The following is a 21,088-nucleotide window of genomic DNA, read 5'->3' as shown; positions in this document are numbered from 1 at the left end:
TATTCCTTTAGCCATCTATTGAAACTTAGGTTGTTTCCATGAGTCGGCTGCTATAAAGATTGCTAAATGAATAAGTATCTCTTCAAAATAGTGATTTTGTTTTCTTCCTATCTATTCTCTGACGTGGAATTGCCGGGTAGTATCTTAGTTATTTTTGATTTTTTGAGGAACCTGTTTTCTGCGATGGCTGCATCAGTTTACCTTCCCACCAACAGTGCTCACGTGTTCCCTTTTCTCCCCATCCTGACGCTCGTTACCGCTAGTCTTTTTGATGCTAACCATTCTTAACAGGTGTGAAGTAATTGGAAATCTCATTGTAGTTTTGATTTGCGTTTCCTTGATGAATAGGGATGGTAAGCACCTCTTCATGTACCTTTTGGCCTTTCTCTGTCTTCTTTGGGATCAGCTCCTGTGCCCATTTTTTAACCAGATTTTGTTCATTTGCTGTGGAGTTGTGTGAGTTGTTTATATGTGGACTGTTGACCTGTTTTCAGATAGGTTTTTGCAGATATTTCCTCCCATTCCGTAGGTTGCCTTTTCATTTTGTTAATAATTTCCCTTGTTGTGTGGAAGCTTTTCATTTGACATAGGTCCACTTACTTATTTTTGCTTTTGTTGCCTTTGCCTTTGGTTTCAAGTCCAAAAAAAGCATTGCCAAGACCAATGTCAGGAAACTTACCCCCTAGCTTTGCTACTCAGAGTTTATGGTTTTAGGTTTTGTATTCAATTCTGTAATCCATTTTGAGTAGATTTTTGGGAGCATTGTAAGATAGGGGCTCAGTTTCATTCTTTTGCGTGTGGTTCTCCAGCTTTCCCAATAGCATTTATTAAAGAGACTATTCCTTCCCTACTGTATATTCTTGGTTCCTTTATTTCTGGCCTTCTGTTTTGTTCTCTTAGTCTGTGTGTTTGTTTTTATGCCAGTTGCGAACAATTTTGATTAGTATAGCTTTTTCATTATTTCATTTGATCATCATAATAATCCAATAAAATAGCTGCTTATATTGTCCTCATTTTCCAACTAAGTTAAGAAGCTGAGGCTTGGAGAGGCTAGTTACTCTGCTCAAACTTAAATAGTATGACTGAACACAAATCTTTTTGGCTAAAGGACATACTCATAATTGCTGTACTGCCTTTTCAGGCACAGTGGTAACCAGTACTTGTTAAGTGCGTGTTCTTTGGTCTTGCTGTCTATATTAAATATCATCATATTCTAATTATGTAACTTTGTTTACTCAAAAATTTGAATTATATATTCTCCATGTCAGTATTTTTAATGCATGACTTAGCAGGGGAAGGTAGAGATGAAAGCAAATATTTCTGGAGCAATTATTATGTCACTTACTATGCTTAAAACTGTAGTAGTAATCTGTTATTTTTACTTCAGCAGTTTATTTTTCTTCTTGTTTTTTCATTCATTACAACTGTTATTTTCTATTTATTTATTTACTAGTTTCTTTTTGGCTGCATTAATGTTTTCTGCCCTTACTTCCTTTACTTTCTCATGCATATTTGTATTCTCAGGAACTCCATGTTCCTGGCTTTATGATAAGTTTTTTCATTTTTCAGAAATGAAAACAGGTTCGGAGAACCTAAGTAATTTCCTAATAGTTAAGCAAAGGTTGTAACCCAGATCTTAATTATATAGTCCTGACTAAATACAAATTCTTGCTTAAGTTTTATTATTTTACTCATTCTAACAGTATTTTTGAGCTTATGCACTGTGTTTGACCTTGACACTGGGGATTTAGTAGGAAACAAGTTAGCTAAGCTCTAGGTTCTAATGCACTATAGTGTGTTAGTGCTTAACTGTAAACCAAGAAATTTAACTCAAGTTCTAGTTCAGTCACTCACTACATGTAACTTTCAGGAAAATCACTGAAACGCCACCATACCATTATTTTTCCGAGGTTTTCTGAATCAGTCAATTTTCACCAAAAGAAAGTATCCGATAATTCTATAAATGGCATTACTAAGCAGGAACACTTGTCTGGATCTGCCTTCTTTCATCTCTGTGGTTTTATGAGCAGTTTTATCTAACCAAAATCATTTCACAAGAAAGACTTGCCTTTTATAATTGCTACCTCTGTTCTCTGACCCAATCAACCTATATTCTAGATGTTATTTCTATTCCTTTTATGCTGCCTTATCAAGAAAATGAATGGCAGCTTTTCAAGCTTCTAACATAAAACATGGCTGTGAGAAGTGTGGTCTCCACTGTGAACAGTAAATATTTTGTTTTGTCTCGTTCTCATGGAGAGGAATCACTGTGCAGCAAGCAAATACTTGTCTTCTTTCAACATGAGGAGACTGGAAAGATAAGTAGGAGTCAGTGTGAATACAGACTTTGCAAACCATGCAGTCCAAAGTTTTACTTATTGAGGAAGATATAATCATGAAATTATTGAGCCGAGAAGACCTTCCTTTCCAGGCTAATTCACAGATTTCATGTAAAATTTTCCTATAGGTTTTTTTCCGTATTGTACTGTTGAAATATTAGGAAAAGTGAGCACCCAGTGTAGTTTTGTTGAAGGAATTATATTGTTTTGTGTGTCTGAAAGGTGCTCATGAGTGATCTTCAGTTGCATTTGGATTCTTTACACATGTGTAGTGGACATCCCATTTTGGTAAGCAGACATATCAATCATTGCATCCATGCAGACTATGTGCATCTGTGTAAATATGCTTGTATGCCTAGAAAAAGAACTGGAAGTTCCTTGTCTTAGTTTGTGCTGCTGTAACAGAATAGCCTAGATTCGGTGGTTTATAAACAATAGGAATTTATTTATCACAGTTCTGAAGACTGGGAGGTCCAAGATCAAGGCATCAGCAGATTTAATGTCTAGTGAGGACCCATTTCCTGGTTCATAAAGGACATCTTTTCACTGCGTCCTCACATGGCAGAAGGGGCAAAGAATCTCTCTCAGATTTCGGAGTTCCCGTCGTGGCACAGTGGTTAACGAATCCGACTAGGAACCATGAGGTTGCAGTTTCGATCCCTGCCCTGCTCAGGGTTAACGATCCGGCATTGCCGTGAGCTATGGTGTAGGTTGCAGGCGTGGCGCGGATCCTGCGTTGCTGTGGCTCTGGCGTAGGCCAGCGGCTACAGCTCCGATTCAGCCCCTAGCCTGGGAACCTCCATATGCCACGGGAGTGGCCCCCAAAAATAGCAAAAAGACAAAAGAAAAAAAAAAAGATTCTCTCTCAGATTTCTTGGATAAGGGCACTAATCCTACTTATGAGGGCCCCAGCCCCAAATAACATTACATTAGGACATTAGGATTTAGCATAAATTGGGGAGAGGGAGGGAGACAAAAACATCCAATCTGTAGCATTCCCACAACTGCATTTATCAGTGATATTTTACATGCTACGGTGACAGTCCCCAGTGACTCATGCTGCCCTCTATGTCCTTATGTAACCCTCTCCTTTTCTCCTAGCTTCTTCCCATGCAGCTGGCTCTTTTTGACAAACCCTAAGGTGACTCCATAACTAAGCTCATGATATGCATGAGAAATAGCTCTCTCTTCCTCTCATATTTTGCTTCCTTGGAGAATCTCCAAAAATTCTGTTCTCTTGACCCTTTTGATAAAACCCCTCCCACATTGTTTCTGGGTTTACATTGCTTGATTTATAGTAAAAAAAAATTTAAAAAAAATGCAGTAAGCAGAGACTTGAAAACTGCTTGTGCATTGGGACTCACCCTCCTGCTCTCCTGAGAACACCATTTAAAGAAGTTCAGGCTAACCTATGAAGGATATGACCACAAGTATCAGAAGCTAGTTTCTAAGCTGAGACCCCCACTCTCCACTTTAGATAGCCAGCTTTAATCACACAAGATTACTAAGCACATACATGGCCCCAGGCACAACCAGCAGAAAAAATATATATACACACAAATACATCCTTTGATGGAGTTGGAGGATTATGGACTGGTGAATCCAAAATCCATAGAGTAGTCTGGCAGGCTAGAAACTTTCCTAGATGCTGCAGTCTTGAGGTAGAATTTCTTCTCAGGGAAACCAGTTTTGTTCTTATGCTGATTCAGCTAATTGAGGTCCATCCATAACATGGAGTATAATTCTGAAAACAGTCTTGACTGTTGTTGCCTGGGCAGTAGACCTGCTTGCCTGACTGCCATTCTGGGTATTTCCTTTGTCAGTGTCTTAGGCTGGATTCCCTATCTCCTGATTTTCCCATCTTTCTGTTTCTTACTATAATTCCTCATTTTATTGCAGTAGCTCTTCTGTTAGTTTCCTGAGAACAGAAACACCGGAGGTATGTTTTTGATACCTAGAAGGTTTTTAAATATTTTTATTCTACTTTCCTACTTGTGAAATTTGTGTTTATTAATATAGAATTTTAAATTGAAAACTATTATTATCTATTAGAAATTTGAAGCATTATTCCCTTTTTTGTTTTCTGGATTTCCCCCCCCCCCTTAGCTTCTAGTGGTGGTGGTGAAAAAAGTGATTTATTTGGAACTCTCACCTTTGATATAGAATCTGCTTTAATTTCTTCCTGGAAGCTTTTAGGATCCTCTCTTTGTCTCCAGTATTATAAAACTTTACGAGATTCTGTGCTCAACTGATAGAAGGTAGTTGGAGGATCCAAAACTATGTAGACAGACTTTCAGCTTATCCTTGATTTTAGTCTGTTACCTTTGTTCTTACTGTGTCCCTGTGTATGACACCTGTGTTTCACCTACTTCAGAGAGGAAGTCTCCAGCCATCTGCTTTGCTCTGGGAGGGAAGGTTACTTGGCTCTGCCAAGTGAAGGAGCGTTCTAGACTTTAACAACTCCATCTGTTCCTAGCCCTATTTATTTCCTGAGATCCTTGGCATCAGTTTTTGAGATCGATGCTGGCAGGAGTGCGGCAAACTTTTCAGCTTTTACCTCTTCAGCTAAGGCTTCATTTTTCTGAGCTCTGCTCAGTCGCATACTAATCCTTTTGCCTTTCCAGCTTCCAGAATGTGCCATGATTCCCGTCTCCAGTTATTTTACCTTGTGAATTTATGGCCTTTTTTTTCTTCTTCTTCAATACTTTGACTATCATTGTAGTGTCTGGTTAAGGAGTTGAGCCAAATCTCTCCAGTCTTTACACAAGCACCATCAACTTTCCTTATGATAAGTGTATATGAGTTCATGCCATTTAGAGATGCGAAATTGCTTCTGGAGTCAAGATAAACACTTGGATAATTTTTTCTGTTAATTGAAAACTACTTCTTCAAAAGATACAGCTAATTTCCTTTCCCAATTGAGCATTTCTTTAAAAAGCCTAATATGTTAAAGTTTTCAAGTCTGATTCTAAAGACACTTTAATACCTTCCTATAGACTCTTGCATATACAGTCTCATACAAATCCTATGTCTGATTTAAAGTCTCTACCCTATTCTTCCTTTATCTGACCAGAACCCCTCCAGATATATCTCAGGTTCTAGATCTTTTGGCTCTCTGAGTGGTATTATTAGTTTCCTACTGCTGCTGTAACAAATTCTCACAAACGTAGTCGTTTAAAAGAACACAAATTTATTATTTTGCAGTTCTGAAAGTCAAAATTCCAAAATGGGTCTCACTAGACAAAGTTGAGATGTCAGTAGGGCTGTGGTCCTTTAAGAAACTCTAGTGAAGAATGTGGTTTTTTGCCGTTTCCAGCTTCTAGAGGCTTAGCATCCCTTGGCTTGTGGCCTCCAGCCAACTGTCATATGACTCTGACCTCTACTTTTTCAACTGTCCTGCCTTCCTCCTTTACCTGTGAGGTCTCTTGCTATTGAATTGGCCCACCCAGATAATCCAGGATGGTTTCCTCATCTCAAAACCTCGATTTAATCGCACCCGTAAGTCTCTTTTGCCATGTAAGATAACATAGTTACAGCTTCAGATGATTTACAAATGGACCATTGGGGGGCCATTATTCTTCCCTCCACAAGTGGTAACACTAAAGGGATACTAACACCACAACTCAAGCTAGAAAAGTAATTATCAGCTCATTTTCTTAGAGTACCTTCCAACCTTATTTTTATGATAGAATTGATTCTTCAAGTGTTCTCCAGTTCATATAATTCTTTCTCCTTTGTAAATATTCCCTCACTGAATACTTTCTAAAGCAGTGACCTAATTATAAATTGTCATGTATGAAGCCCAATCTCTAGATTAAAAGCTTTTGTTGCAATGGGGGAAAAGAAAACCATGGTTTAGACCTGGGTCATAAACTACTCCTATGCTCCAAGGGCCAAGCAGATAACATAAATCCATTAAATAACTCAATCTGGGTGAGAGATAGTGGAACTGTAATTAAACTGGCTAGTATATAGCTAGCATAAAGACATTCAGGGCAAATATTTTTAAAAGGCTTTGGATCAGACTTAACAAGGATTCAGGCTACAAGGTCGGACTCCTGATTTAGGTAATAGTTAATCTTTAGATTCATAAGTTACTAAAATGTAAGCTATTGGAGTTCCCGTCGTGGCACAGTGGTTAACGAATCCGACTAAGAGCCATGAGGTTGTGGGTTCGATCCCTGGCCTTGCTCAGTGCATTAACGATCTGGCGTTGCCGTGAGCTGTGGTGTAGGTTGCAGACGTGGCTCAGATCCCATGTTGCTGTGGCTCTGGCATAGGCTGGCGGCTACAGCTCCGATTCGACCCCTAGCCTGGGAACCTCCATATGCCACAGAAGCAGCCCAAGAAATGGCAAAAAGAAAAAATAAAATAAAATAAGATGTAAGCTGTCTACATTTCAGAAAACCCAGGATCGCTATCTTTTTAAAGTGTGTGTTTTTCTCATAAGAATTCATTTAGGTACTGCTGGACTACATCATACCAGATTTTTCTATATATACCGAATATATACATACATGTATAAAACCTAGAAAACATATATATCTGTTTCCCAGGTAACCTGACCTGTGACAGTTGATGAGGAGTTCACTATCTAGATGGGTTTAAAGATTGATAGATGCGTTGAAAGACTGTAATAGAGGTATGAAAACACACAAAGACCAATTCTGTCTTAGGTTAGGATTATGGAGAGGTGGTGAGCTAATGCTTCTTAGGTGAATGGCATTTGAACTAAGCTTTAAAGAATTAATTTTCTGTGAGAATTAGCATTTTATTTTTATTTTACTCATTCTCCTATTAAAACTACTTATTTCAGGGAGTACCCAGGTGACCTAGCAGTTAAGGACTCGCCGTTGTTGTCATTGCTGTGGCTCTGGTTTGATCCCTAGTCCAGGAATTTTTGTGTGCCATGAGCACAGCCAAAACAAATTTTTTTTAAATAAACAAAATAAAACTGTCCTTGCTTGAAAAAAAAACATGTGGCTTATTTTATCTTCATGATTTTTCCCCCAGATTTTGTCCGCACGTGCTTGTGGAAAAGATGGCCGAAATTAACCTCAAGGAAGTAACCTTAATAGTAGGTTTGGTTGCTGCCTGCTATTGGAACAGCCTCTTTTGTGGTTTTGTTTTTGACGATGTTTCGGCAATTTTGGATAATAAAGACCTGCACCCAACGACACCTTTAAAAACTTTATTTCAGAATGATTTCTGGGGAACCCCTATGTCTGAAGTAAGTATATATTAGCTATATGTATCTCAGATTTTAAAATATTCTGGTACTCATTTTTTTTATCAACATTGTCATAGCAGTTACAGATTTTTTTTTCACTCAAAAATTTTGTATGAGACAACACATTTGAAATAAATTAGATGAGAAGTTGAAAATGTGATTATCTTTCTTTAAGCAGTACTTGATTCTTTCCTTGGTTGTATACCTTGACTTAATCTTTTCAAAAAATAATATATGTGTGTAAAAACCAAATTTATTAAGGGAAGAACAGGTGTAATACAGATCTATTTCTTGCTTACTGAATTTTTCTTTTTTCTTTCTTATGATTCAGGCATAAGAGATGACTACTCATAATGCATTTAACCATTTAAAAATATATGTGACTTCAATATAAATGGATTAGACTTTAAGGGTACAAATGCTAAGTACACATATTGCCAATTTTTCTGCAGAAAAATTGATATATTAAAAATTTTAATTTATGCCATATCTCTTACCTAATACTTATTTTGATTTTATATTGAGAACCCAAAAGTTTAGTTCATTTTTATGAGGGCATTTTTATTTTACAGGTAACTTTATTTTGAAGGTCATTGTTGGAGTTCCCACGGGGGCACAGGTGGAACCAATCTGACTAGTATCCGTGATAGCGCAGGTTTGATCCCTGGCTTCACTCAGTGGGTGGGGGATCCGGTGTTGCCATGAGCTGTGGTGTAGGACTTAGATGCAGCTCGGATCCTGTGCTTCTGTGGCTGTGGCGTAGGCCTCAGATGTGGCTTGGATCCTACATTGCTGTGGCTGTGGCATAGGCCAGTAGCTGTAGCTCTGATTTGACCCCTAGCCTGGGAACTTCCATAGGCCTTCCATAGGCCTTTTAGGTAAGGCCCTAAAAAGCTAAAAAAAAAGGCAGTGTTAAACTGTTTGAAATTAAATCTTTGTCAGTTTGGGATCACATAGATTGGATTCTAATTTTAGCTCGAGTTATGTAAAAGCTGTGTGAAATAGGTGGGAATCCAGCTTTTAGATAATGAGGCATTTTCCTGATCTGTAAAGGAATAATACCTTGAGGCATTTTCCTGATCTATAAAAGACTAATACCTTGAGGGTGAATTAATTAATTTGTCTGTGGTACCTAGTACATAGTTGTTAAAAAACATAACATGTGGCACTTTCTCTTTTTCATCATTTGTTATTCATTGCCCCTTTCTGCATTCTCCAGAGTTAGAAGTGTCTCAAGAGGGGGTCTTTCATTCCTCTAGTCACAAACAAGTATTTTTTCTTATTAAATAAGCAGGTTGTGTATTTTCCTACAGCCTTCCTGTTCTCACCCAATTCTAGCCTTTAAAAAAAAAATGCCTTTTGATAATGAGGGAAAAATAATGGCCCTATTATAACATATATTATTTTTTAGATATTTTATTCCCCTCTACTCCTACCCTTTGTCCTTGTTGACTCTTAGAAAATGTGTGTCTATTCCCCAAGTTTATGCTAGTGTATATTGTTTGGGATTTTTAATGATAGTCTTATTGAGATGTAAGTCACACAGTATACAGTTCACCCATTTAAAGAGTTACAGTTCACTGGGTTTTGGTACATTCACAGAGTGCAACCCATTACCATCATTTTTCTTTTTGTCTTTCTGTCTTTTTTAGGGCCGCACCTGCAACATATGGAGATTCCCAGGCTTAGGGTCTAATCGGAGCTGTAGCTGCTGGCCTGCGCTAGAGCCACAGCAACGCTGGATTTGAGCCAAGTCTGTGACCTATACCACAGCTCACAGCAATGCTGGATCCTTAACCCACTGAGTGAAGCCAGGGATTGAACCCTCAACCTCATGGTTCCTAGTCGGATTTGTTTCCGCTGCACCACAATGGGAACTCCACCACTGTCAATTTTAGAAAATCATCATAAAAAGAAACCCCATGCCCTTAAGCCATCAGTCTTCTACTTTATAACCAGCCCCATCCCTAAGCAACTACTGATTTTATGTTTCTATGGATTTGTCTGTTCTGAACATTTTATATCAATGGAATCACAATACATGGCCTTTTATATCTGGGCTTCTTTCATTTAGTATGATGTTTTTGAGGTTCATCCATGTTGTGGCTTGTCAGTGCCTACTCTGTTATGACTGAATAATATTCCATTGTATGAATTGGGCCACATTTTGTTTCTCAGTTCTTCAGTAGATGGACATTGAGTTATTTCCACCTTTTGGCTACACTAGTATATATTGTGATTTTAATCATGACATTAGATTTTCACCTGAAAGTTAGTTGGACAGATTAAAGGAATCTTGACAGTTATCATGCCATGGTGTCAATGGTATGCTTTGTGATTTTCCTAGCTTTACGGAATGAAAATTTGATTTTGTTCAGAGGGGTTATAAGTGGACACACTGAGAAAAAGCTTACCATGATAAATTCAGATAGAATAGATGAACAAATTAGAATAACAGTTTAGAGAAGACAGTGTCACTTTCTTGTATTTTCTGATGGATATATTTTCTCCTTGTAGGGATATGTGTCACTAAGGAAAAATTATTCGAAGTAGTATTTAGGTGCCATGAGGTTTCTTGATAACCCTGGAATTAGCACATTCAGAGATTTAGTGGTTGATGTCATTGAGTAATAGCCTGAGTAGTGCAGGTGCCCAGAGTTTTGCAAGGACTGCTGAACCAGTGTAGATCTTGAAGACACATTTTGAGCTTAGGATTTCTCCTGAGCTATATTAATAGTGCCATTTTAGAGGTCTTTGGATTCCTCTGAGATTACTATTTAGTTTATCTTTTTAATAAGCCTATTCTTTAAATATGTAATAACTCTTTTTAGTAATGGTTCAGTGGATTACAGCCCTGGCTGCATATTAGAGTCCAGTTGGGGCACTTAAAATATCACCAAGGCTCTACTCAGACCTGTAAATTACAGTTACTCTCAGAGTGAGATGTGAGCATCATTGTTTTTCATCTTGTTTTGTTTGTGTTTGCTTTTTTATTGTTGGGTTTTTTGAGGGGAGTGAGGATAGTTTTTTGAGGGGGTTGTTTTGGTTTTAGATTATTCAGATAATGTGTTGGTAATAGCCGTGGTTGAGAACTACTGAGCTGTGATGAGCCACACTCTTGTGGCATTTAGGTTATGAGGTACTTGTGTTAAGGTAACTTTTGCCGCTATCCTGTCTCACTGTGTTTTTTCCACTCCTGTAGAAGAGATACGCATTACCAAGGAACTGTTAGCTTATTTATTCATTATGTTAATGCTTACGTTTCTATTGCCAATTAATACCATTAATCATTGTTTGTCTTTAATACACTTGAATGTAATAATCTGAATTTGTTCATAATGGAACTGTTTTACTGTATTTTCACAGAATAAACCTAACATCTACTAAGCTGATGATTATTTATTACAATAAAGTGTTGACTGGATAACTAATTGTTCACATAATTCATTAGTAATATTAATAATTAACCTTTTAGTTGGTCATTACTTTCAGCATATGTACATCCAGTAGACTTAAAGCAATTATGTACACTGCAATTAAAAATATCTATTCCCTGCTACACTTTTGCTTTATCCTTTCAACTGGCAATTACGTACCAGTGGAGCCATAGAAACATTTTGGGCAAAATCGTCAAAAAAGTTTTCCAGGATATTTTTCTGCTTTCTGATACAAATCATATCAGTTCAGTGCATTGCCTTAAAAACAATTTCATACACCTAAGGTGAAAGTCAAAGGAGTACAGGAATTAACCAAGCAAGAAAAAAAATTCTAGGTGGATAGCAGTCATCTTGTATATAGTCAGTATAGACATAGTTTTTAAAATGCTGCTAATTTCAAAATGGGAAGTGTTTGTTTCTTGTGCTTCCTAATGTTCCCTGTTGGGGTTGAACAGGCTCAAGTCTGCAGCTGTAGTCTAGATTTACATCACAAGACGGCAAGAGGTAGGAGAGCAAAGAAGCTGAGTGTGGATGCCCTTAAATAAGATTACAGACAATAACAAGGATAATATTTTATATACTTTTGACCTGTGTGTTTTATTCTTAAATCTGGTTTGATATTTGTCTTAGGGTAAAAATATTTCTTGTTAAATGTAAGTTCTAGTTAGTAAAAAAATTCACTACTGCATATAAAATTTGGTTTATTGCCAATAGAGACTACAATTCGAAAAGTGTCTGTTCTCTTATTCTAAGAACATTTTTGCTCTTGTAAAACTCTCTGTGTGGGACTTTTGGATTTGGGGTTTAATATGTTCAGGTTTATACATTATGGAGGTGTTTTTTCGTAAGACAACTAGACAGTACCTTTTTGAGTCATCATTGTTTAAACTGCACTGGTAAGCATTCTGTTCTTCTCTTTCCTTTTGAAGATGTAACCCCCAGTTACATGGACACTTATATTGGCAATAGTTTAGGAAGCTGTCTTCGGAGAGAAATCCTGTGCTATAACTTGATTAATGCTACTATTATCCTGCTTTTTTTTTTAATCTGTGTTTTGAACAGGAATTAATAGATGTTCTACTCTTCATTGACACCGTATGTCGGAGAGGAAATTGCCTTGTTTTTGGATAAAGGAAGTAGGAAAACACATCACAAAGCTATGTTTTATGTTTGTGTTATTTGGGGAGCATTTCCTTCTTTGATTATTATTTCTCAGCCAAATGTAGAACCTTTCAGTAGTAAAAGCAGTGATTATCTCATGTACCCAGAAGGACCAAGATGCTTTAGTAATCCGTGACTGTTTTTTCCTTTTAGGAGAGAAGCCACAAGTCTTACCGCCCCTTAACAGTATTGACCTTCCGCTTAAATTATCTCTTTAGTGAACTGAAACCAATGTCATATCATCTCCTAAATATGATGTTTCATGCTGTGGTTAGTGTGATATTTCTTAAAGTCTGCAAACTTTTCCTGGATAACCGAAGTAGTATGATTGCCTCTTTACTTTTTGCAGTGCACCCAATACACACAGAAGCAGTAAGTAAAACTAAAGTAAATCAGTATTTTTTTCATTATTCCTGCACTTGACTATGATGGTATATATTTCTAAGGAAAAAAAATTAACCATGACTTTAATCCAAGCATTTGAAGGCTGCTGAAGTCTTACTGTCCTAATGCACAGTCTGACTTTTCCTACTATGTAAAATTTTTAAATTTAGAACAATTTTTGAAACAAGTATTTATTCAGGAACATAAGATACACTCAACTTTTTTTTTTTTTTTTTTTTTTTTTTTTTTTCCTTTTCAGGGTCGTATCCATGGTGTATGGAGGTTCCCAGGCTAAAGGTTGAATCATAGCTCTAGTTGCTGGCCTACGCCACAGCCACAGCAATGCCAGATCCAAGCCCTGTCTGAGACCCACCCTACAGCTCATGGCAACACCGGGTCCTTAACCCATTGAGTGAGGCCAGGGATCGAGGCTGCATCCTCATGGATACTAGTCAGATTCATTTCTGCTGAGTCATGATGGGAACTCCCAATCACTCAACTTTAGCAATGTAAAATATAAATGAATACGGTTATTTTCTTTGTTAATTTTTTATGACCATAGAGTTTAAATATTTGTTAACTGGGCATTGTTTGTGTTTCAAAGCACAGAAAATAGTAAGGCGAACTTAAGCAAGTGATGAAAATCTATCAAAATGTGTTCACTCAGGAGCAGACATCCTAAACAAACAGTGATGCTCAGTAATGTCATATTGTACATTCCCATGTGTTTCAGAATTGTGAGCTGTCTCTATTACAATGAGTATGTCTGTCACTGAAATAGACTGAAACTATAACTTTATTTTTCTTGATAATCTTGAAACTCCAAAATTGCCTTTCAGTAGAGCAAAAAGGGCTCTATTCATTAGCTTTGTTTACTGGCTTTCAGTTTTAAATAATAATCTGCATGTTTAAACTTTGCAAGAGTGTATGTGCACACGCACATTTGTTGGAGGGGTTTGTGTGTCTCTCCCAGTGTCTTCAACTTTTTGGTATCTAACCACGCATTTTTCTATACATCTACAAAAATGATAGGTTGTTTTAAATTTTATATTGAGTTCAGAATGCTTTAAAAGGCAGTTTGCGAGCTTTATATTTAAACTTTTTGAATTTAAAAGAATGTTTTAAAAGTTTATTGTCTTTTTAAACTTTAGTTTGCAGGTTTATTTATGAGATAGAATGTATAATTTTTTATATTTTAAGGACACTTGTATTTTAAGAAAACATGTAAGAATTAGTCTAGATAATGTACTGTAATTGTGTAAGTTGTTTTCATTGGGGGGAGCTGGGAAAAGGGTAAACAGGACCTCTCTATACTATTGTTGCAGCTATACTGTTGCAGCTTTTTCTCAGTCTGTAATTACTTTGTAATAGTAATAATAAAAATACTGTTATGTTCACTGATAAATTTATTTTTATGGAAGATATACATATTCACCACATGAGGGCACTCAAAGAATGCCTAAAAAACAAATGTCCATTTGAAAAGGTGTGGCAATTTAATTGCTAATTATATATAGTTAAATTTTTAAGATGCTTTTCATTAATATGCACTCCCTCTCCCTTTCTAGGTAACAGGTGTTGTAGGAAGAGCAGAACTTTTGTCATCTATCTTTTTTCTAGCTGCATTTTTGTCGTATACCAAATCAAAAGGACCAGATAATTCCATAGGTAAATGTCTAACATTTTTTTTTTCCTTTAGCTAGAAAACTCTATTAAGTAATGTCTATTTACGTCAAGTGGTTCTAAACGTAGGCCATATTTGGTGTTTATCTTTACATATTTTATTACATTAGCACATATGAACATAAGTATGCAACATTGTCAGTATTAAAATTTTTGGTTTTGTTTTGCCTTTTCTAGGGCTGCTCCTGCGGCATATGGAGATTCCCAGGCTAGGGGTGAAATCGGAGCTGTAGCCGCCAGCCTATGCCAGAGCTGCAGTAACACGGGATCCGAGCCGCATCTGCGACCTACGCCACAGCTCACAGCAACGCTGGATCCTCAACCCACTGAGAAGGCCGGGGATCGAACCTGCAACCTCATGGTTCCTAGTCGGATTCGTTAACCACTGCGCCATGACAAGAACTCCAATATTAAAAATTTTTTTATGTAGTTTACATTTTATAGTGTGTAACAGTTTTTATATGATCTAGTTTTTTAAAATTTCCTTAGAGCATAGGAGTTTTAGGGTCATTCTTATCTCCATTTGCTGTCACCTGTAAACTATTCAAGTACCAATACATTAGTTGACTTTCTATAAATAATACCTGTGAAAGCTGTGTATTTAATTGTTTAGGCAAAGTTAAAAGTCTGGTAGAGTATAACTTTTATTACGTATTGATCATAGTTCAGCTATTTAAGTCCCTTCCATGTGGCCAACTCTGGAAAATGCTGTGTATACATTGGCCTACTAGTCCTAAGGATGCTTGGCATTGTCAGAAGACAAGTTCCAGGCAACAAAACATGATTTTTTAAGAGTGTGGGAACAGTGGACATGGCATGCAAGGGGCTTCACACCATGGCCTTAACCTGTACTTAGTTAATCTCAAATTTTAATTCTGAGTTTTATTCCTGTGTTCTGGAGAATATTCCTTCTCTAGACCCAAGGCACTGGTAATAAGGCTTATTCTATGTGTATGAAAACTTAGTTTCAAGAAAAAAGTAATTTAGCTAAACAGCTTCTTAGATTTGTAATATCAGTAGGTTTGTCTCTTGCTGCTGCACTTAATGCCTTAGTCAAAGAGTTTTTTGTTGTTGTTTTTGTTTTGTTGTCTTTTTGTCTTTTCTAGGGCCACTCCCATGGCATATAGTGGTTCCCAGGCCAGGGGTCCAGTAAGAGCTATGCCACTGGTCTACACCACAGCCACAGCAATGCAGGATCCTAGCTAAGTCCGCAACCTACACCACAGCTCATGGCAACGTCGGATCATTGACCCACTGAGCAAGGCCAGGGATCGAACCTGCACCCTCATGGTTCCTAGTCACATTTGTTAACCACTCAGCCATGACAGGAACTCCTTTGTCGTACAGTTTGAGTGCAGCATAGCATAGTGATTAAAAGCATGGGCTCTAGAGTCTGGTTTCACATTTCAGGTCCACCATTTAGGAGCTCCATTTTCTGTGTTGATCAGATTACATAACCTCTCTGTGTTTTAGTTTCTTTACAAATTGTAGATAGAGTAGCTCCTGCCTATTGAGAAGAATTGGGTGAGTTAAGCGTGTTCAAGCATTTAAAGCAGTACCTGGCTCATAGGGAGCAGTAGACCAATTATTTCCCCTGTTGCCTGTCATGCAGTGAGAGGTAGCTCAGTGAATAATACAGAATTGCAAACTAGTATCCTCTTTACATACCATCCTCAGCAAAACACGAATGATAATCTTAGAAAACACTGTGAACTTCAAGAAACACAGGACTCTCCTGCCTGCCTGTCTAAGCATGTTTCTGTGCTAGTTTTGGGCTAGTCACTTAACTATAGCCAAGCAGACCTTCTTGCTTTTCTTCAAACAGGTGAAGTACCTGCCTTTATACTTGCCATTCCTTCTTTCTTGAATTTTCTTCTCTTAGATCTTCATATAGTTGTTTCATTTATCCTCTTTATATTAACAGGCCTCAGCTCAACGATTCCCTCTTGGAGAAACTTTCTTCACCCCAACTAACTAAATAGACTTTCACTTTATTATATTTTTCATTCTTAATAATTTTACTTGGTTCTTTTTAATGATTTCTTATTTTTTTGTAACTCCAGTATCTTTGCTTATTGCCTCTAGAGTTACTTATTTTAAATTCTTAGTTTATCATTTTAGTACCTCTTACCTAGTTATATATGTTGTTGTGTTTGTGCTCTCTCTTTTATAATCATGGCACCCTTCAGGTATCTTCTTACTATGACCTCAGGCCACATGTTCTCTGAAAGTTATCGACCGCTGTTTCTTTCAAGGAGAAAGACCAGGACCTCTCTGTCCATCCACTGACTCATTAGTACGCAGGGTGGAAAGCTCTGGCATTCCCCAGGGCCACTGCTGATCACTGTTGTTGGCACCATTCCACCAGCCACCTGCTCTAGTCTCTTAAAATCAGCATTAAGAACAGGCCATTCCACTATCCCCCTGTATTTAGATGGAACATACATGGGTGAGAGTGACCACCTAAGAGTGGCTGGTCATTTTGTACTTCCTTGTTTTTTTGCTTTTTAGGGCCATGCCCGTAGCATATGGAGGTTCCCAGGCTAAGGGTCGAATCAGAGCTGTAGCCACTGGCCTACACAACAGCCACAGCAATGCTGGATCCGAGCTGTGTCTGCAACCTATACCACAGCTTACAGCAATGCGGGATCCTTAACCCACTGAATGAGGCCAGGGATTGAACCCGCAACCTCCTGGTTCCTAGTCGGGTTCGTTGACTGCTGAGCCATGACGGGAACTCCTCATTTTGTACTTCTTTAAAAAAAAAAATCTTAGCCCTTACCCCAAAAGGATTTCTGGCATATTCTCATTTAATCCCTGGAACATCCACAAGCTACTGTAGCTGCATATTTCTACAGTAAAGGTGCAGATAATGATTTACCCAGGACAGTCAGAATTGGCTAGGAAAGAAAGTTTTCATGGAATTCCCGTTGTGGGTCAGCAGTAATGAAGCCAGCTGGTATCCATGAGGATTCAGGTTCAATTCCTGGCCCTGCTCAGTGGGTTACGGACCTGGCATTGCTGTGATCTGTAGTGTAGGTCCCAGACATGACTCAGATCTGGTGTTGCTGTGGAAGTGATGTAGGCTGGCAGCCATAGCTCTGATTCGACCCCTACCCTAGGAGCTTCCATATGCTCCAGGTGTGGCCCTCAAAAGAAAAAAAAAAAGGTTTTAGTCTTCTGCTGTAGATGCAGTTCCTCATGACACCCACACAGACATACATGTTGAAGGTAAACTTCAGTACCCAGGAGTTTCTCTCTCCTTTCTCTCTCTGCTGTGTTTTGTTTTGTTTTGTTTTTTAATGGCTGTACCTGCAGCCTATGGAAGTGGAATCAGAGTTGCAGCTGCCGGCATACACCACAGCAAGGCAAGGCCAGATCTGAGCTGCATCTGAAACCTACACTGCAGCTCACAGCTTGAGGCAACACCAGGTCCTTAACCCACTGGTCGAGGCCAGCAATTAAACCCACGTCCTCACTGACAGTAGCAGGGGTCTCAGCCTGCTGAGCCACAGCAGGAACGCCCTCTCTGCTGTTAGTATCTTGGAAGCCATGTCTCCCCTCTCATTCAATCTTTCTAGGCCTGATTTTGGGGGAAGGGAGGTCATGCCAGTGCACCACTTGACCAAAACAAAAACCAAATCATGTTCCTTTCCACCCTTTTAACCTGCATTCCTCATAATGCTCATGTTTTTCTATATAATGATTTTGATTTTTTTTCCATTATAGCTGGTTTACAGTGTTTTGTCAATTTTCTACTGTACAGCTTGGTGACCCAGTGACACTTGCATGTACACATTCTTTTTTCTCCCATTATCATGCTCCATGATAAGTGACTAGACATGGTTCCCCGTGCTGCACAGCAGGGTCTCATTGCTAATCCATTCCAAAGGCAATAGTCTGCATCTATTGACCAATCCATCTCTATCCAGCAAGAATATCATTTAATATAGAAGGGGAAATAAGGACTTTCTCCAACAAACAAAAACTAAAAGAGTAGAGCAATACTAAACCCATTCCAAAAGAAATACTGAAAGGGCTTCTCTAAATTAAAAAAAAAAAAAAATGTACAAAGAATTAGGATGTAGGAAACCACAATTGGAAAGCAATCAATTAAATAAGCCAGCATACAGATCTCAACATGGAGATGTTAAAAAAGAAAAAAATCGAAATCATAGTATGGCACAAATAATACTCATTTTTAATCTAAAACTACATAATTTATATTTTTCTCTTTATTGTTCATTTGTAAGAGAACATAACCTTCATTGGGGCAGATAAATTTTTCTTGCCTTTTATCTCCATTTCCTAGAATGGTTCCTTTATACAGTGGGTATTCTGTATATATTTGTGGAGAAAATGATTAGGTGGATGATTATATTTTAAATTCTGATTGAAAAAATAGAGAAACCTGCTTGGGCGCTCACTCTGTCCTCTTAGCCCCATGGTACTCCCCACATCAGGTACCCTTGCAACCACGATCAGTTTTGTCCCCATCTTTGTGTTTTCCATCCTGTCTCATGTATGTTGTCATGTGCAAAGGTTTTCAACTTGGAATTATTGAATCATTTTAAACTCTAGGTTATGAATGTCCCATACCCTTTTTATAAGCGTGATTTATCGCAGGCCCTTTGCGCTTGCTTTTTCATTACTTCAGGATTCTGTTCAAATGTCTTCAGTAGCACCACTCATCTTCCCTACTGGGTTTGGTTTGGTTTGGTTTTTGGCTGCACCCATAACATGTAGAAGCCCTGGAGCCAAGGATCAAACCTGCATCACAGCTGTGAGGATGAGTCACCTTTGTGGCAACACTGTATCCTTAAACCAGCTGTGCCACAGAGAACTTTCCAGACTGGTGTTTTTCCATTCATCTTCTGTTTTCTCTGTAACACTTTGCTTGTTTATTTATTGTTACCTCTCTTCCCTGCAAATGTAATAAATACTTAAAATAACCATTTAAATACGTGAATACCGAAGGTATGTATCTTTACACAAGTAAGATCAGCTTGGAAATCTGTTTTTTGAAATTGGAATAGATTTTGATGATTGAAATTGATTCTACACGTAGTTTTTTTAAATTGGAATAGATTTTGATGATTGAAATTGATTCTACACGTAGTTGTTTTAAATATCAACTTATTTAGCAAGGGTATTTTTTTTTTGGGGGGGGAACCAAATCACAAATGGTAACTTTAGACACAAAGACTTGATTACAAAAGTCAAAGTGTATATGTTCATCCAGTAATTTAGTCACCAAAGGTTGAAGAACTGAAGTGACTGGTTTCAGTAAAACTTTTGCCCTCATTAGAACTATTAGTTCCTTAGAATTGAATCTAGCATTGTAGAAAGCAGCTATTTGATTTCTATTCCTTGGAGTAAAAATACTCTTAATTTTTTTTCACTCTTGGAGTGAAAAGCTCTTAATTTAGCATCAGAAGAACCAGGTTAAAGCCATGGTCTCCTTATTGTGCATGACTCTTTAAACCTCCAAAATTATTCTCTCATCTTAAAAATGAGTATGATTACAACTGCTGTCTGGTCCCATAGAGTGATTGAGATGCAATGAAATACGCTAAACTGGTTATATAAACTTTAATATATTTTCAAAGCCATTGGTTCCAACTAGTTTTTAATGTATGGAACCTGTGCAGGCATACCGTTCTGTACTTTATTCATTTGCCCTGTTTATTCCCTCTTCTATGCCTTATTAATATATTCACCTTTCCCAGGTTTTTTATGTCCTAACCTTAGGTTCATCATGTATGAATAATCTGTTAATTTCTTTGCTCTATGAATTTCTTGGTGACTATAGCAGGATAGTTCAGGCCTTGATATTAATCTATTACATTAGTATTGATGGCTCAGCCCTAACTAGAATATGAGATTTTTTTCTTTTGAGGAAAAATACTATTATACTTTTATTCCTAATAGTGTTCTGGTTTTGATTGTTTTTCATTGTTTTTCTTTTCAGTAGTTTTAGTCTATGAAGTACTTTAACAATGAAAATGATTTCAAAAACATGTTTCTATATTAAGCCTCATGACAAAGAAAAATGTGTTAGATTTATGAATTTGTTCTTATTTACACCTGAATGTAAGTCAGTAATTTGAGCTTTTATTTGACAAATGTTCTTTATAAAAACTGGGGTCACAAATCATATTACCAAATATTTTTTAAATTGAAAAACAAATTAGAAATCATATTTTCCAATAAGAAAACCAAAGCTCAGAAAAGTTGCCCAAAATCAGAGTTCCTTACTATGGCACAAAAAGATTGGCAGCATCTTCGGGGCACTGGAACACAGGTTCAATCTCCAGCAGGTTCAATCCCCGGCCCAGCACAGTGGGTTAAGGATCCAGCATTGCAGCAACTTCGGGTTAGGTCACAACTGCAGCTCAGATCTGGTTGCTGGCCCAGAAACTCCATATGCCACAGGGCAGCCAAAAAAAAAAAAAAATTGCCTGAAATCACAAAGCAAGTTAGTAGTACATCCAGATTTATGCTCCAGATTTGCTCTCAAAATTCATTGTTCTTTAATCAAATTACTGCTACATAGTAGACATTTATTTAAAATTGATGAAGTAGGTTTTCCATTTAAATAAAATTTGAGAATATTGTTATGAATTTTTAAAAGAAGTGTCAATACAAATGCTTATTGTTAACCTTTTCAGTTTTAATAGGTTTTTTTTCTTTTTTAGTAAGAATAGTACTGTACTTTGCCCAGTTGTTTTCAGTTTCAAGTTTTTAGTTACTTTTGGATATAGTAAGGTATGTAGATATTATTATGATAATTTTAGCTGTTTATCTTCACTTTAAAATGATATTCATTAATCACCACCCTCAACACTGTAAGT

General features: G+C 37.4%; 1 protein-coding gene across 2 annotated transcripts in view; it reads left to right on the top strand.

The window, feature by feature from the left end:
- Positions 1-21,088, top strand: part of TMTC3 (transmembrane and tetratricopeptide repeat containing 3) — a 55,815-nt gene that overhangs the window by 1,387 nt on the left and 33,340 nt on the right. For both annotated transcript variants that reach the window (XM_021092778.1, XM_021092779.1), the window contains exons 2-4: positions 7,353-7,569; positions 12,321-12,539; positions 14,120-14,219. In XM_021092778.1, the coding sequence (XP_020948437.1) occupies positions 7,381-7,569; positions 12,321-12,539; positions 14,120-14,219 (508 nt within the window). In that variant the 5' untranslated portion in view covers positions 7,353-7,380. The remainder of the gene's footprint in view (positions 1-7,352; positions 7,570-12,320; positions 12,540-14,119; positions 14,220-21,088) is intronic.

This window comes from Sus scrofa, chromosome 5, assembly GCF_000003025.6.
Source record: "Sus scrofa isolate TJ Tabasco breed Duroc chromosome 5, Sscrofa11.1, whole genome shotgun sequence".
NCBI classification, from domain to species: Eukaryota; Metazoa; Chordata; class Mammalia; order Artiodactyla; family Suidae; genus Sus; species Sus scrofa.
This window is presented reverse-complemented; position numbering and strand designations above follow the sequence as displayed.